This window comes from Lissotriton helveticus, chromosome 5_2 (genome assembly GCF_964261635.1).
Source record: "Lissotriton helveticus chromosome 5_2, aLisHel1.1, whole genome shotgun sequence".
Classification (NCBI taxonomy): Eukaryota; Metazoa; Chordata; class Amphibia; order Caudata; family Salamandridae; genus Lissotriton; species Lissotriton helveticus.
In genome coordinates this window covers 11,577,543-11,594,997 of record NC_136066.1, presented here as the reverse complement: position 1 = coordinate 11,594,997, position 17,455 = coordinate 11,577,543, and the positions used below count along the sequence as shown (strand labels likewise).

The 17,455-nt window shown below is 53.4% G+C and overlaps 1 protein-coding gene across 3 annotated transcripts in view; it reads right to left on the bottom strand.

Annotated features, from left to right (window-relative positions):
* Window positions 1–17,455, bottom strand: part of FPGS (folylpolyglutamate synthase) — a 295,989-nt gene that overhangs the window by 167,294 nt on the left and 111,240 nt on the right. For all 3 annotated transcript variants that reach the window (XM_078646660.1, XM_078646658.1, XM_078646659.1), the window contains exon 3: window positions 2,406–2,459. In XM_078646660.1, the coding sequence (XP_078502786.1) occupies window positions 2,406–2,459 (54 nt within the window). The remainder of the gene's footprint in view (window positions 1–2,405; window positions 2,460–17,455) is intronic.

Here is a 17,455-nt window from a genome sequence, read left to right as displayed (position 1 = left end):
GGCTCCCACCCACCCACACCCAAAGGCCACGCACTCACCAAGCAGGCTCCCACCCACTCCTACCCAAAGACCATCACACTCACCCAGCAGGCTCCCACCCACCCCTACCCAAAGACCATCGCACTCACCCAGCAGGCTCCCACCCACCCCTACCCAAAGACCATCACACTCACCTAGCAGGCTCCCACCCACCCCTGCCCAAAGGCTATCGGACTCAACCAGCAGGTTCCTACCCACTCCTACCCAAAGACCATCGCACTCACCCAGCAGGCTCCCACCCACTCCTACCCAAAGGCCAACGCACTCACCCAGCAGGCTCCCACCCACCCCTACCCAAAGACCATCGCACTCACCCAGCAGGCTCCCACCCACCCCTACCCAAAGGCAACCTCACTCACCCAGCAGGCTCCCACCCACCCCTACCCAAAGACCATCGCACTCACCCAGCAGGCTCCCACCCACCCATACACAAAGACCATCGCACTCACCCAGCAGGCTCCCACCCACCCCTACCCAAAGACCACCTCACTCACCCAGCAGGCTCCCACCCACCCCTACCCAAAGACCATCGCACTCACCCAGCAGGCTCCCACCCACCCCTACCCAAAGGCCATCGCACTCATCCAGCAGGCTCCCACCCACTCCTACCCAAAGACCATCACACTCACCCAGCAGGCTCCCACCCGCCCCTACCCAAAGACCATCGCACTCACCCAGCAGGCTCCCACCCACTCCTACCCAAAGGCCATCGCACTCACCCAGCAGGCTCCCACCCACCCCTACCCAAAGACCAACGCACTCACCCAGCAGGCTCCCACCCACCCCTACCCAAAGGCCATCGCACTCATCCAGCAGGCTCCCACCCACCCCTACCCAAAGACCATCACACTCACCCAGCAGGCTCCCACCCGCCCCTACCCAAAGGCCACCTCACTCACTCAGCAGGCTCCCACCCACTCCTACCCAAAGACCATCACACTCACCCAGCAGGCTCCCACCCACCCCTACCCAAAGACCATCGCACTCACCCAGCAGGCTCCCACCCACCCCTACCCAAAGACCATCGCACTCACCCAGCAGGCTCCCACCCACCCATACCCAATGACCATCGCACTCACCCAGCAGGCTCACACTCACCCCTACCCAAAGACCATCGCACTCACCCAGCAGGCTCCCACCCACCCCTGCCCAAAGGCCATCGCACTCACCCAGTAGGCTCCCACCCACCCCTACCCAAAGGCCACCTCACTCACCCAGCAGGTTCCGACCAACCCTTACCCAAAGGCCACACACTCACCCAGCAGGCTCCAGACCCTGGCCCAGGATCCAGACCCTGGTGACCAGTCAGCCCTCAACACTCCATGATTGCTCCAGTCTGTCCCTGAGCTCTGGGCAGCACACGTCACCTGCACGCAGAGAGAGGGTCGAAGCCTCTGATCACTGGGTGACAACGCGGTGCTTAAGATTACCAGGAACAGATGCTGGCATGATAGGGCTGCCAGACGGGTCTGTAGCCTCAGAGCTTCGGGAAGGGTCTGGGTCTTTGTAGCTACATGGGGGCGGGGGTGCTGTGTCCTCTGCTTCAGGTGGGGGTCTGTGTCCTCCGCCTCAGGTGGGGGTTATGGCCCCACAGCTTCAGGAGGGCTGAAGTGTAGTCTTGGCGCTGGGGTCTGTGGGCCAACAGCTGCAAATGGGGTGTGCGATGGGGTAGAGTAGGGTCTGTGGGGTGAATGCTTGTCTTGCTGTCGTGACATGCGGAATTGCACCTTCAGGGGAGTTGTATGCGAGGGCTGCCTATTGGCGTGTGTGGGCTCTTGTGCCTGTCAGAGGGGTGCATGATGGGTCGGTGGCGCGTGTGGGCTCTTGTGCCTGTCAGAGGGGTGCATGATGGGTCGGTGGCGGGTGTGGGCTTTTGTTCCTGTCAGAGGGGTGCATGAGGGGTGCATGATGGGTCGGTGGCGTGTGTGGGCTCTTGTGCCTGTCAGAGGGGTGCATGATGGGTCGATGGCGTGTGTGGGCTCTTGTGCCTGTCAGAGGGGTGCATGATGGGTCAGTGGTGGGTGTGGGCTTTTGTGCCTGTCAGAGGGGTGCATGATGGGTCAGTGGTGGGTGTGGGCTTTTGTGCCTGTCAGAGGGGTACATGATGGGTCAGTGGGGGTTGTGGGCTCTTGTGCCTGTCAGAGGGGTGCATGATGGGTCGGTGGCGTGTGTGGGCTCTTGTGCCTGTCAGAGGGGTGCATGATGGGTCGGTGGCGGGGTCTGTGGCCTCAGTCTGGCAAAGCAATGCTGGTTTCTGCTTTCACATGGGATCAGCGCCCATTTGCTGAGGAGCGTGGGCTCCAGGGTATCACACTCCAAGGCAGCACTACTGGGTCTGCGGGGACAGATCACCCATGGGTCCTTACCTTACCCTTCGTACCAGTGACGTGGATAATGTTCAACTGGTCCAAGTCTTCAACCTGATGGAAAAAAATAGACCACTGAAGCAACAACTGTGTAAGTTCAACCCAGTACCACAGGTGGCCAACGATCCACATACACACCCCATGCCACGTGCCAACAGGAACTCACCATCCCTGGTCCATGTATTCCCAACTCGTGCCAGCAGGAACTCACCAACTGCAGTCCACATACCGACCGTCTGCCAACATGAACTCACCAACCTCGTCCATGTATACCCACCCCATGCTGTGTGCCAATGGGCACCCACCATCCCTGGTACATGTATACCGATCCCAGGCCGCGTGCCAATAGGAACACACCATTCCCGGTCCATGTATACCCACCTGTGCCAACAGGAACTCACCAACCCCGGTCCCAGTATACACATCCCATGCCAACAGGAACTCACTGTTGAACTTGGCCCTACTGGCAGGCTCACCCCTGAACTTTTTGCTTTTTTATATGTGACCTGGGGATGGTGATTCTTGGTTTCTGCGCACTTTCACTGTGTCCCAGTGGAAAGTGCGTGTGCAGAGTGCGTGTGGTGAGATAGGCCTGCCCTCCCATAGTAATGCATGGGGAATGTATGTGTCCCTGGTAGTTCCTGATGCGTGGGGTGTGCAGGCCCGAGTTTGGTATGTGCGTACTCGTGTGATTGAATGCTGCGCAATTATGCGTGCAGCGTTTTTGTGTCTAATATGGAAGTGCCACTTCTAGAAGTGTGCCTTTCTGTGCAGTGAATGTGCTGGCTTGTGATTGGCTGAAGCTGGCTGGTGTGCCAGGCTCCATGAGTCATGATGGGTCTGCCCCGGTGGTGAGTGGAGAGATTAGCATGTGTGATGTGAGGGAGGGGTGCACCTGGGACCTGAAGAGAGCTGGGCTTTCCCCACACAATGCTGGCTCTGCCCCCTGTGGTGCGTCTAATGTCCCTAGCCTGGCCAGTGAAAGGGTGGTTGAGCACATCAGAGTGCAACAAAACCTGCTGCGGCTGGTTTTTCCCCCACCCTGCACCCTGAGACAAAGGAATTCACGGTATAAAAAGGGGCTGTGTCTCCTTACAAAAGGTTCTTGTTTCCAACTCTAATCTGCCAGGGGCGAGCTGCTGCTGGGGCCCAGGGGAAGGCTTGCCTCCCTGGGCCCTGCCCAGCCCCTGGACTACTCCTGTCCTGGACTCTGGAAGGACTTTGTGCTGGTCCCTGTACTTTTGGGACCCTTGCGCCTGGAAGCGCTTTATTTTTGCCTAACGCTTGAGAGCGCTTTTCTTCTGCCTAGCGCTTGGGAGCGCTGTTGCTCTCAGCCGGTGCCCACCCGGCATTTGCCCCGTTTATTTGCAGATTTCTGGGCCCCCAGCGAGTGCCCACCTCGCCTTATTACTTATTTCGAGGGAGCCTACCCCTCGTCGTATCCCCGAGTTCACCGCCGCTGGCCCGGGACCCCTCGTGACGTCCTCCCCGGGCCGCGCTGGGATTGACTGCCGGCCTGGGACACCCCCATGGCGTCTTTCCCCCGGGCCGCACCGTGATTGGCTGCCGGCCCGAGGAGATCCCCAAGTCCCGCCCCCACCGCGGAGCGAGACGAAGCAGGAAGCGGCGGGAGCCTACTCCGCGCTCCTGCATTGCCCCAAGTGAAGCCGCCGTCCCACCCCCCCATCACCATCCCCGGTCCATGTATACCCACCCCGTGCCAACAGTACCTCACCATCCCAGGCCATGTATACCCACCCCGTGCCAACAGGACCTCACCATCCCAGGTCCATGTAGAACCACCCCGTGCCAACAGGAACTCACCATCCCAGGCCATGTATACCCACCCCGTGCTAACAGGACCTCACCATCCCCGGTCCATGTATACCCACCCCGTGCCAACAGGAACTCACCATCCCCAGTCCATGTATAACCACCCCGTGCCAACAGGACCTCACCATCCCCAGTCCATGTATACCCACCCCGTGCCAACAGGAACTCACCATCCCCGGTCCATGTATACCCACTCCATGTCGCACAGAGGAGCAGTAGAGTACCCACCCACAGGCATCATACAACCAGTTGCAGGAGGACGGGGTGCAGGGAGGGGGCAGTAGAGGAGCCAGGCACAGAATGGGCACTGTACAAGCCGCTAGAGGGAGTGGGAGGGAGAAGAGGGGAGACTTGGGCCAGGAGCCATGGGGGGGCAGACTAGGAGACGAGGGCCAGGATAGGAAACTAGTGCCATGGGTCATGGAGGATGGAGGGTTGAGACTAGGGCCAGAGCAACAAGGGGGTGGATGGGGGGAAACTGGAGCCGGAGAACACGGGGGGGGGGAGGTGGAGAGACTAGGGTCAGGCGCCACGGAGGGGGCGGAACAAGGGCCAGGGGCACCAGGGCAGGAAGATTGGGGCCAGGGGCCACGGGGGGAAACACCAGGGTCAGTGGCCAGGGGAGGGGGGGATGGGGGGATGGGGGACCAGGGCCAGTTGCCACGGGGGGGGGTGGCGGGGGGAGAGAAGGCCAGGGGCCACGGGGGGAAGACTAGGGCCAGGGGCCACAGGGAGGGAAAAGTAGGGCCAGGGGTCACGGGGGGGGGGGGAGACTAGGGCCAGGAGCAACGGGGAGGGAAGACTAGGGCCAGGGGCCACAGGGGGGAAAGACTAGGGCCAGGGGAAGACTAGGGCAAGGGGCTACGGGAGGGGGAAGACTAAGGCCAGGGTCCACGGGGGGAGGGAGGGGGGGAGGGGGGGGGGGGGAAAGACTAGGGCCAGGGGGCACGGGGGGGGGAAGACTAAGGCCACGGGGGGAGACTAGGGCCAGGGGCCACGGGGGGGGGGAAGACTAGGGCCAGGAGCCACAGGGGAGAAGACTAGGGCCAGGGGCCACGGGGGGGGGGAGACTAGGGCCAGGGGCCACGGGGTGGGGAAGACTAGGCCCAGGGGCCACAGGGGGGGGGGAAGATTAGGCCCCTTGGCCACATGGGGAAGACTAGGGCCAGGGGCCACGGGGCGGGGGGAAAGACTAGGGTCAGGGGCCACAGGGGGGGGGGGAGACTAGGGCCAAGGGCCACAGGGGGGTAGACTAGGGCCAAGGGCCCTGGGGGGGGGGGGGGGAAGACTAGGGCCAAGAGCCACGAGGTGGGGGGGGGGGAGACTAGGCCGGGGGGGTGGGGAGGAGAGTGGCAACGTGGGGGAAGGTCTGGCCCAGAGACCATGGGGGGGGGGGGGGGAGGGGAAGGCCAGTGGCCATGGGGGAGGGGGGGAAGACTAGGGCCATGGGCCAGGATACTAGTGATGGGGGCCAAGGGGTAGGGGATTAGGAAGACTTGGGTCAGGGGCCACGGGGGGAAGACTAGGGCAAGGGGCCACGGGGAGGGGGGAGAAGACTAGGGCCAGGGGCAACGGGGGGGAAGACTAGGGCCAGGGGCAACGGGGGGGAGACTAGGGCCAGGGGCAACGGGGGGGAAGACTAGGGCCAGGGGCCACGGGGGGGGAAGACAGGGGCCACGGGGGGGGGGGGGGAAGACAGGGGCCACGGGGGGGGGGAAGACTAGGGCCACGGGGGGGGGGAAGACTAGGGCCAGGGGCCACGGGGGGGGACTAGAGCCAGGGGCCACGGGGGGGGGGGGACTAGGTCCAGGGGCCACGGGGGGGGGGGACTAGGTCCAGGTGCCACAGGGGGGGGGGGGGACTAGGGCCAGGGGCCACGGGGGGCGAAGGCCAGGGGCCACGGGGGGGAGACAAGGGCCAGGGGCCACGGGGGGAGGGAGAATAGGGCCAGGGGCCACGGGGTGGGAAAGACTAGGCCCAGGGGCCACCGGGGGGAAGATTAGGCCCGTGGGCCACAGGGGGAAGACTAGGGCCAGGGGCCACGGGGGGGGGAACTAGGGCCAAGGGCCACAGGGGGGTAGACTAGGGCCAAGGGCCCCGGGGGGGGGGAAGACTAGGGCCAAGAGCCACGAGGTGGGGGGGAGGGGGGGGGGAGACGAGGGGGGGGGGGGGGGGGAGACTAGGCCGGGGGGTGGGGAGGAGAGTGGCCACGTGGGGGAAGGTCTGGCCCAGAGACCAGGGGGGGGGAAAAGGCCAGTGGCCATGGGGGGAGAGGGGGGAAGACTAGGGCCATGGGAGGACTAGGGCCATGGGCCAGGATACTAGTGATGGGGGCCAAGGGGTAGGGGATTAGGAAGACTTGGGTCAGGGGCCACGTGGGGGGGGGGGGGGGAAGACTGGGGCCAGGGGCCACGGGGGCGAAGACTAGGGCCAGGGGCCACGGGGGCGAAGACTAGGGCCAGGGGCAACGGGGGGCGAAGACTAGGGCCAGGGGCCACGGGGGGGGGAGGGGGGTGGAGACTAGGGCCAGGGGCCACAGGGGGGGCGGGGGGGAGAGACTAGGTCCAGGGGCCACGGGGGGCAAAGACTAGGGGCAGGGGCCACGGGGGGTGGGGTGGGGGGGAGACTAGGGACAGGGGCCACGGGGGGCAAAGACTAGGGCAAGGGGCCACGGGGGGCAAAGACTAGGGCCAGGGGCCAGGGGGGGGGCGAAGACTAGGGCCAGGGGCCACGGGGGGGCGAAGACTAGGGCCAGGGGCCACGGGGGGGGCGAAGACTAGGGCCAGGGGCCACGGGGGGGCGAAGACTAGGGCCAGGGGCCACGGGGGGGCGAAGACTAGGGCCAGGGGCCACGGGGGGGCGAAGACTAGGGCCAGGGGCCACGGGGGGGCGAAGACTAGGGCCAGGGGCCACGGGGGGGCGAAGACTAGGGCCAGGGGCCACGGGCGGGGCGAAGACTAGGGCCAGGGGCCACGGGGGGGGCGAAGACTAGGGCCAGGGGCCATGGGGGCGAAGACTAGGGCCAGGGGCCATTGGGGGCAAAGACTAGAGCCAGAGGCCACGGGGGGTGCAAAGACTAGGGCCAGGGGCCACGGGGGGCAAAGACTAGTGAGGAAAATTGAATTTTGCCTTGTTATATGTGCCTACGTGTTCCCCATCCTATGTTATATGTGCATGATCGATATGCATATATCCCCCTATGATCGATTAAAGACGCAATTATAGTTGTGTCCAACATTAATATGTTAGTTTCCGGTTCTCGTGAAAGCAACGAGTATTAGGCCTATGTTGCCAACGTTTTACATTATGCACGTTAATTCATTGAATTGTCCCCGTTACTAGGCCTCAAAGGGCCCGGACACCAGATTCAAGCTCCAGTCTCCTGAAACCACTCCGAGGAGCGATGCAGCCCCCACCTGCATCCCTGACCCTTCACTTACTTCCTGCCGTGCAGCGCGGTGCCCGGCCTGGCTCTGCCTGCCTGCCAAGAATATGTTATGCCTCTAGTTATCAGTTCAGCTCTCCGTCTTCACATTCCTAAGCTACTGAACCGCATAAACAGCTTCAGTTATAGTCTAGTCTTTCTGTCTCCATGCAAGAGAATTACTGTATTAATATTCCATAGACGATTCATAACACACGCAATACATGAAGAGTATATGCATGCACCAGTCTTAGTGTCAAGTAGCCTTTGCCCTGATAACTTTTAGATTCTATCAACATGTACTCCAAACACCAGATACCAGATATGCTATAGGTACATGTCGTCCTGACATCGCAGACTTTCGTCTCCTCTTCTAGTGCAGAAGTCATAGCCCCCAGTTCTCCCCGGTAACACGTCATTGTCCGTTTGCGCGCACCACTAGGTTAAAGGTTCCAGCTGCTCAGTTAGCCCCCTCCATGTATCCGCCCACTTTATGACACTTCTGTGACTTTCTCATCACATGTCTACGTGCACGCCCTGTGCACGCCTTCTTTTCACGCCCATGTGTTCTTATCTTACGCTTGTCACTAGTTACGCCTACTGTATGTAATGTAATTGTGATGTTTTACTATATATATCATGTACTGTTGATGAAACGTTGCAGCTGCCTTCTATGCCATTCTATTTCAGGCTGTCCCGATCCTGTCCCTTCCCTTATGCCTGAATAAAGCCCGTTCGACTCAGATTCCTCGGATCCTGCCTCTTATTTATTGAGCTATCTGTTATTATTAATGTATTCAAAAATAGTACCGGTAATTAATTATTTATTTACCACATAATGGCGCCCGAATAGGGACGAGCCCCTTCCCCACGCGCCGGCGACGTAACGCAGGCCCCCTGACCCTTCTACAGCCGTGACGGAACTCTACCGTGCACGTGCAGATATTTCTGCTTCAAGTCTCCCTCAGGCCCACGGAGGAGACGGAGACTGCGGTCCGGCATCCAGACGAGGCGGTGTGGAATGCGGTTCGTCCCGACCAGAGCTCAAGCCGAGAGAGCAAGGTCCGAGGTATCCGGAGGCCCACCTGTTCCTGAAGTCCGAAGTTCGTAGTCCGACGTCGTAGCAGTCCAGTCCAGTCCGAGGCCTTCAGTTTCTGCTTCCCGGTGAGTACCGTTGCGGGGGAAGTATCTAGACAGGTTCATTAGTTTGTTCCTGGTCCGATGGGTTTGGGTACACAGATCCAGTCCGAAGTATTCACCTAGGTGGATACGGTATGACGTGTCTCTTTACGAGACCGGTATGTTCTGTACTGTTTTAGCAGTGCATCCAGTAATTCTAGTAAGTCCGTTCTCGAGAAATTCAAGTGTTATGTTTTCAGTGTATCAGGTAGTATTCTGTTCGAACTGTTATTAATGTATTTCTATGTCGTGGTATGAGTGATTTGTTTGCCATTTCATCACTGTGATTATTGTGTATTGTGTTCGCAAGTATAACTCAGCCATGCCTCTGTTTTCGAAATTACGTCAGATAAAGACCAGAAAAGGGTTACTCGAAGAATCAGTTCCTGTCCCTCCTAGGGACAGTCCTGGACATTTTATGTATCACAAGCATGGCTTAGATGCCATATTATATCTAGACTTATGGGTGGATTACACCAAACATCTTGAAGAGAAATATAGATGGCCTGTATCAGGTACATGGGATGCCGAGTGCATCATGCGAGTAGAAGAAGCATTATGGAAAAAGAAAGCCAGACAATCCCAGAAAGATGCCATCGAGTTATGGCGTAAAGAATCTCATAAAAGAACCAAAAAAGAATTCAGAAAAACAGAATTAAATAGGAAATCCGCAGAAAAAGCCCAAGAAAGGGAATTAATCGAAGAAGGTGAACGAGTTAGAGCAGAACAGTCCGACAGACAGAGAAATGCCCTTATTAAAGGTATGTATCCTCTTCTTGCCGAGGGCTTGCCGAAGGCAACCCCGGAAGCACCCTGTAATTTACCGCCACCATTGGTCCCGATTAAGCTACGTCATAAACCGACCGCAGCTGAAATTTTTCTTTCGTCCTACTTGGACGACACAGTCCCAGCATATGCAAATCGTATTCCGCCTGTTCACCCGCAGCATCCTGTAAATAATGTAATTCCTGTTCCTCCAGCCACTGGTCCCGGGGGTCAAGTTAATGTGCCAGTACCCCCGGACCAGCCCACATTAGGTGTACCCGTTTTGCCAGTCACTTTACCAGCACGTACAGTATTAACTGACGATTCCAGTTCAGGAGGTGCGGGGGGAGGTGCTCCTATCACCCCGCCTCAAGTAAGACGACTGACGCCGCGAGACGCAGCGTTACAGCGTACGCCAAAAGTGGCTACATACGCAGACCTCAAGAGACTTCTTACAGACTGTATATATGATCCAGTTCCAGGCGAAGATCACATGGTATTATATTCAGTACGTTTAAGACGGGTTGCCAACTTTTTGGTCACCCTGACCGACATGAAGGAACATCTAGACAAAATATATCGTTTTGTCCGTACAGGAGAAAATCCAGGAAGTATTCACGAAGCTATGGCACAAAGGAAAGCCGAGATTCAACATATGATTTTACAGTTCTTGATTAACTGTTTAATAAGAGAACAAGATTATCCTGATAAAGACCAAGACGAGATGAAAGGCCTGACTAGGTGGAGTGACAATATAGCCGAGGGAAAGCACAAGACACTAGGTAGTATAGAAAGTATGTACAAGAAAATTCGTAAGGAAATTATAAGTATACACCAGAAAGAGGAAGCAAAAAGAGCAACCGAGAAAGAGAATGACTCTTCTAGTGAAGAGGTAGACAGCGAGAATCCCGCCAGGATAGCGTATGTAGGTAGAACTAGACTTTCCGACCGACATTCGCGCCTAGATTACAAGAAAGTTTTTCCTCCTTCAGTACCAGAACAGTGTTCTCTTGAACAGTATTCCAGGCCACCGATCAAATTCTGAAATCACGAATAGGTTATAGCGAGCTTAGTACCATGCATGAACAAGAACTAGCCCGATCAGCAGTCCGATGGACTAATGATTCCACCACGTTTCCAGATGAAATAGTGGCCCAAACGTTTCTGAAACTGCCCCCAGCCGAGCAGCGTCTGGTGGGTACGTATATGATCCAGAGAAACCACCGCAATGGAGCGCACACCGCTAGCCCCTCCTCCGGATCGCCCCTCGGGATTCTGGTACTTGTAGTGCAATAGTGGATCACCCAGGTGGGTGCAAGTCGGTACTTGTTGGACTGATGAATCTCTAGACCCGATACATGTCCCGGGTTTTTGGGTATCGCCCGAGACATGGCTTGGGTTTCGGGATAACTTCCCTCATCAGTAGAGAAATGGTTAGGGGTGGAGGAGAAGGCCGCCAAGCAACCGTCAATGGCCTCGATGCCCGAACCGGCACGCAGGGCAGCATCCAGGAGCCCGTCGGCTCAAAGCTCAAGGGAGCCAATCAATTGAAACCACCGCAATGGAGCGCACACCGCTAGCCCCTCCTCCGGATCGCCCCTCGGGATTCTGGTACTTGTAGTGCAATAGTGGATCACCCAGGTGGGTGCAAGTCGGTACTTGTTGGACTGATGAATCTCTAGACCCGATACATGTCCCGGGTTTTTGGGTATCGCCCGAGACATGGCTTGGGTTTCGGGATAACTTCCCTCATATATGATCCAGCACCTCATTACACTGTATGAGGATCAGCATTCTGATCCAGGTCCTTTACATGATGTACTGAACGAGTTACTCCAATACAGATGGAAAGGTCTAGGCACCAATTTAATTAGTGTCATTCTAGAACAGCGCCACAAATACAGAACGTTCCTGAATCCGCATTTTGTTCCTGTCCCACCCCCAGTAAGAAAATCATTCTATATAGACAGAATCCGTTACGAGAAGTACATCCAGTTAAGGGAGAGGGGGGTGATCTAGAACGAGTATTTGTTTACACCCCTATCACGAAAATAGAACTTCTTGAAATGAAAAAGTTAATACCCTGTCACGATAAAGATCCAGCAGGGTTCCACCGTGAATTAAAGGACATGCTCCGTATGGGAGAATACACGTATCCCGATATCATTAAAATGTTAAAGGTCCTGTTGCCTGCGGGCATATATGAAAAACTCAAAGAAAAAGAATGGGAGGTGGGAGAGAAAAAGATAGATTGGACCGCATTAGAGGCTGAAGATAACACACGAGTTCCAGGTACCGGTCTTGGGGATAAAGCTAAAGCATTGCCCGAGTTACTAATACAAGTCTTGCCAAGATTATTAGCCACGAAAAAGGAAGATTGGGATGCCATCTCAGCCTGTAAACAGAAACAAGACGAAGATACTAGTGATTTTTATTCTAGATTTGAGAAATGTTTCATTATTAATAGTGGTCTGAAAACAAGTAGTGAATCGTATCCACATCTTTTTGTTACCAAACTAGTCGAGAATTCAAGTCCACAAGTTAAAAATCGAGTACTGAAAGTTGAAAGTACCTGGCAAGCTAATACTCCGTCACAAATGCTCCAGATGCTCCAGTACCACCAGAACAGAATCAGGGAAGAGCAGGAACATGAAAAGAGACGTATGAAAGACACGAAAATGAAAGTACTAGTTGCACAATCTGTTCCGCAAGACAGTCAGAAGAGGGGTACGAATCAAACTAGTCATCCTGCAGCTCCCGTTAAGGGGACATGCAATTACTGTAAACAGCAAGGTCATTATATAAATGAATGTGCAGTTCTGAAACACAACATAGCTACTGGTAAAACGAAAGAGAGACCACGTCCGCCTAGACAAGAACAAGTTTCACAGACTTCCCAGCTACCGCAGAATGCACAACAGACAGTTACAGTACCGCAGCCTATAGCTGCCACACAACACGTTACACAGCAGATGTACCAGTACGCACAGTCAGAGTATCCAGATTATCAGCCGTATTCATGAAACAGCCTAGAGAGGGAGGTTGGCTTGCCTCTCATCGAGATACCTGTAGATCAAGAGGGTCCCTATGTACACAGTCAAGTATTAGGGAAAGACAGAAAGTTTCTGATTGATACAGGGGCAAGTAGGACTACCATCAGTCATGACGAGGTTCCAGGGGCTCCACTGTCAGGCTCTAGAAATGTTTCCCTTGGATTTTCAGGAAAGCCTATTGTTAATGAAATATCGAAACCAGTTACTCTAGAAGTTGGTCCATTGTCCCGAACTACAGACTTGTTACTTACGAAATCATGTCCAGAAAATTTACTAGGCATTAAGACCCTGAAGGAATTAGGAGCAGTCATATGCTGCTCCCCAGAAGGGGTACGATTGTTTTTGCGCGATTTTAAAGGTCATTATGTATTACGTGATTTTGATCCAAGATTATTGAATGTACCTCAGCATTTATGGGCGCAAGGTCCAACTGATGTAGGTTGTATGCACATTACACCCCATCGTGTTACCCTGAAGAAAGGTGTTGTATTACCACGAATCCGACAGTACAAATTGCCACCTGAGGCTGTAGCAGCCTTATCCAAAATTATTGACGAGCCTATTGCTCAAGGAGTGGTTGTAGAAACTGACTCCAATGTATGTAATTCTCCTATCATTCCGATTCTGAAACGTACTGATCCAAATGCACCTCCAGTTTATCGATTAGTGATTGACCTTCGAGAACTTAATAAATGTATCATACCCCAGTACCCAGTGGTCCCAGATATTTCTTCCCTATTGACAGCCATTGATTCCGAAGCTACGTTCTTCACTGTTATTGATCTCAAGAACGCATTCTTTAGTGTCCCCATTCATCCAGACAGCCAGTTCCTTTTCGGATTCTGTTTAAATGGAAGAAGCTATAAATTTACACAAGCTCCTCAAGGCTTCACAGAAAGTCCTAGTATTTACAGTCAAGCACTTAAAAGACAACTAGACAATATTCACATGCCAACTGACACTGCTCTGCTCCAGTATGTCGATGATCTATTGATCACAGCCCGTTCTGAACGTGACTGCGAACGTGCGTCACTTACAGTTTTGTATTTTCTGGCCGAGATGGGGCACAAGGTGTCCCCTTCTAAATTGCAATTCTGTGTCCAGCAAGTGGTCTACCTAGGACACTTACTGTCCAAGAGGGGTAGGCAGTTGACACCTGACCGTATCCAGTTAATAGCACATCTTCCACAACCCAAGACACAGAAGGAGGTACGAGCCTTTATCGGCCTCACTTCTTATTGCAGACAATGGATTCCTCAGTATGCATATCTAGCTAAGCCACTGATACAGTTAACGACACAGGAGGCAGCCGCATCGACTGTCCTCCCTTGGACCCAGGAACATACACTTGTTTTCAATGAGTTAAAGAAAGCTTTATGCCAAGCACCTGTTCTAGCAACACCAAACTACAGTAAGCCTTTTACACTTTTTGTCACTGAACGTGATGGTACTGCATTATCTGTTCTCACACAAGATCAAGCAGGACAATACAAGCCCTGTGCTTATTTTTCTAGCACATTAGATCCGGTGGCCCAGGCTCTGCCTGCGTGCCTCAAGTCAGTTGCAGCCACAGCTCTAGCTATCAGACAGAGTGATTCCATAGTGTTAGGACATTCCCTGACAGTACAAGTTCCACACTCCGTGGAAGTTCTTTTAAACCGAACACAGACTCAGCACTTGACTATTGCACGTTTAACAGGTTATGAACTGACATTGTTTCAGCCACACATAGAAATCAGACGCTGCAACATTTTAAATCCAGCTACACTGTTACCGTCAGTTACTTCAAATCCTGCCACACATGACTGTGTGGAAGTTGTTAACACCATGACAAAGCCAAGACAAGACTTGACAGACATTGCATTACCTGATCCCGACCTGACACTTTATGTGGATGGTTCATGTATGAGAACAAGTACAGGAGAACTAGTAGCCGCGTATGCAGTGACTACTGACACTGAAGTTATAGAAACACATCGTATTGACACCCTGTCTGCTCAAGCAGCAGAGCTCGTCGCTCTGACCCAAGCCTGCATACGAGCTAAGAACCTGAAAGTAAACATATACACAGATTCACGTTATGCATTCGGAGTCGTACACAACTTTGGAGTACTCTGGCAAGAGAGAGGTTTCATGACTTCTCATGGAACTAAGATTCAGCATGGCCCCCTCATTCAAGCTCTGTTAGATGCAATACATTTACCGACAGCTATCGCTATCATGAAGTGCAAGGCACATACGAAAGTCACTGACATCATTTCCCAGGGTAACAATCTAGCAGATCGAACAGCCAAGCTCACACTCCAGACATTCCAGTTAACACGACACAGACAGACATTCCCGTCCAGACTACTTGTATGACAGTTAAGGACCCTACACAAGATGTACTAGACATACAGTCACATGCTACTCCCGACGAAATCAAGAAATGGTCTGAACAAGGAGGGGTCCAGACAGATCAGGGATGGTTGACGAAGGGAAAAGCCACATGGTTTCTCCCCGACTCTATGGTTCAAGTCATTATCAACACCGCACATAGTCCAGCACACTTAGGAGAAAAGGCCATGTTAGACAGTATTCAGAACCTCTGGTTTAACAAGCATTTACGAGCAGCAGCCAAGCAGAAAGTGCGTACCTGTATGATCTGTTGTCAGTTCAATCCAGGTAAAGGTGTCCCGGTGGAACAAGGTGGATTCCATCCTCCTGACCACCCTTTTGAAGTCCTCCAGATGGATTATATTCAGATGGAGCGATGTCGAGGTTTCAAGTATGTCCTCGTAGTTGTATGTGCTTTGTCCAGATGGACAGAAGCATATCCAGTCCCAGATTACACTGCTGCGACCACTGCCAGGCAGTTGGTTCGTGAGTTTTTCCCCCGTTATGGTTTACCTAGGGTCGTGTATTCAGATAACGGCCAGCCATTCTCATCCGAGCTTATGAAACAAGTATCCCTTCTGTTAGGGTAGCAGTGGAAGTTCCATTGTGTACGACATCCCGAAGCAGCCGGTCTCGTAGAGAGACATAATCAGACTCTGAAAATCCGCATTGCCAAAGTATGCGCAGAGAAAGGCGTAGATTGGATAATAGCCCTGCCAGTCGCCCTTTTTTATATGAGAATGGTCGCTCACTCCCGTTCAGGTCTGTCCCCTTTCGAGGTAGTGTTCGGTCGTCCCCCAAATATGTGGGGTACACCTAGACCACGTACAATTACAGATGTTGACAGTAATATGCTGACAGATTACCTGGCCTCCTTGATGTCTGCACTACACTCTTGTCGTTCACAGGTTGCCGCTGCTTTTCCAGACAACACCGAAGTGAAACCGCATGAGGTCATACCAGGCGACCTCGTTTTGATTCGTAATTTTGATCGTTCAAGTCCGCTGGAGTCCCGCTGGAAGGAGCCGAGACTTGTGCTACTAACAACAAGGACCGCCGTGAAGATTGAAGGCAGGAAGGGGTGGTTGCACTCCAGTCATGTAAAGAGATTCCATGGACTAAAACCAAAGACTGTTTTCAAGGACTGCCCCGTTCTCAAGGACTGCCCAGACACTGAATCTAAACTTCCCCTGTTAGAGAAAACTCTGCAGCAGGAGTATAAAGAAAAGTTAAGGTCTAGTAAGTCAGCCAGTTTAATTGTCTAAGTCCCTCTCGGGTGAAGCGGTTAGACAGGTTCCTGACATGTATGAGATAGACCAACACAGTGAGAGAGTTAGTCAAAACTCTAAGAGAATACGTTATCAAAAGAATCTTCGAAGTAGATGCATTGTTACTTTGTATTTCATGATATTTCTGAGTCTTATGGTTACTTGCATAAGTTATGCCTTACATTTATGTTTTCCTATTAATTCACATGTACGTATGTTTTCTAATGTTACAGTAGAGCACACTTTTAGTGATCTGCCTCCTCACGAGTTATCCTATCGCCTTGCCATGCGAAATAATACGTTTATCCGTATGTTACACTATTCACACCAGACTAGCAATGCCACAGATTGTTGGGTGTGTGGTCGACTCCCCCCTTTCCAGACACCGAAGGGAGTTCTGCCACTCTTTCCCTATCCGTTTTCACATAATGGTTTGTGTGGAGCATGGTCCACGTTAACGTCATCCTCAAATGATATATCCCTTCTGAATAGAACATGTTTTCCAGACAAGGAAGGACTTTCCCATAGAACAGGGTTAGATCTAGAAAATGAAGTATATGATCTAGGTAATTATTCCTCGAATTTCATGGTCTTGAATGTTCAGTCCGAGACTACTCCAGATTTGCCTGCCATTTCAGTTCTACCCGTTAAAGGCGAATTATGTGTCAGAAAGAATGGTTCAGCACATGTAGGACATAGTGATTGTACCACTGTGGTCGAGTATAGTGACAGTGGGAAATCTATTTTCAAAGCTTCACGTCATTCTTATTTTGTGTGTGGTCAGACCGCATATGTACGTCTGCCCCTCGATTGGGATGGAATATGTTACATTGCCTTCCTACTGCCACCAGTTTTTCTAGCCCCATCCGATTATCACAGAAACACACATCTAGTACACGTTAGACATAGAAGGGAGACCGAGTCCCCAATTGTCGATCAAACTGAAACTGCCCTAGAACAGTATCAAGACTTCAATAAAGGTTTCTTTTTCTTCATAGGCCCTGTCCAGAATAGTAAGTTAATACGTAGGCTAACCAGAACCCTTGAAGCAGTAGTGAATGAGACTACTTCCGCTCTAGGTAACTTAACTGAAGAGCAATCTGCTATGAGATTTGTCGTGCTCCAAAATCGTCTCGTCCTTGACGTCATACT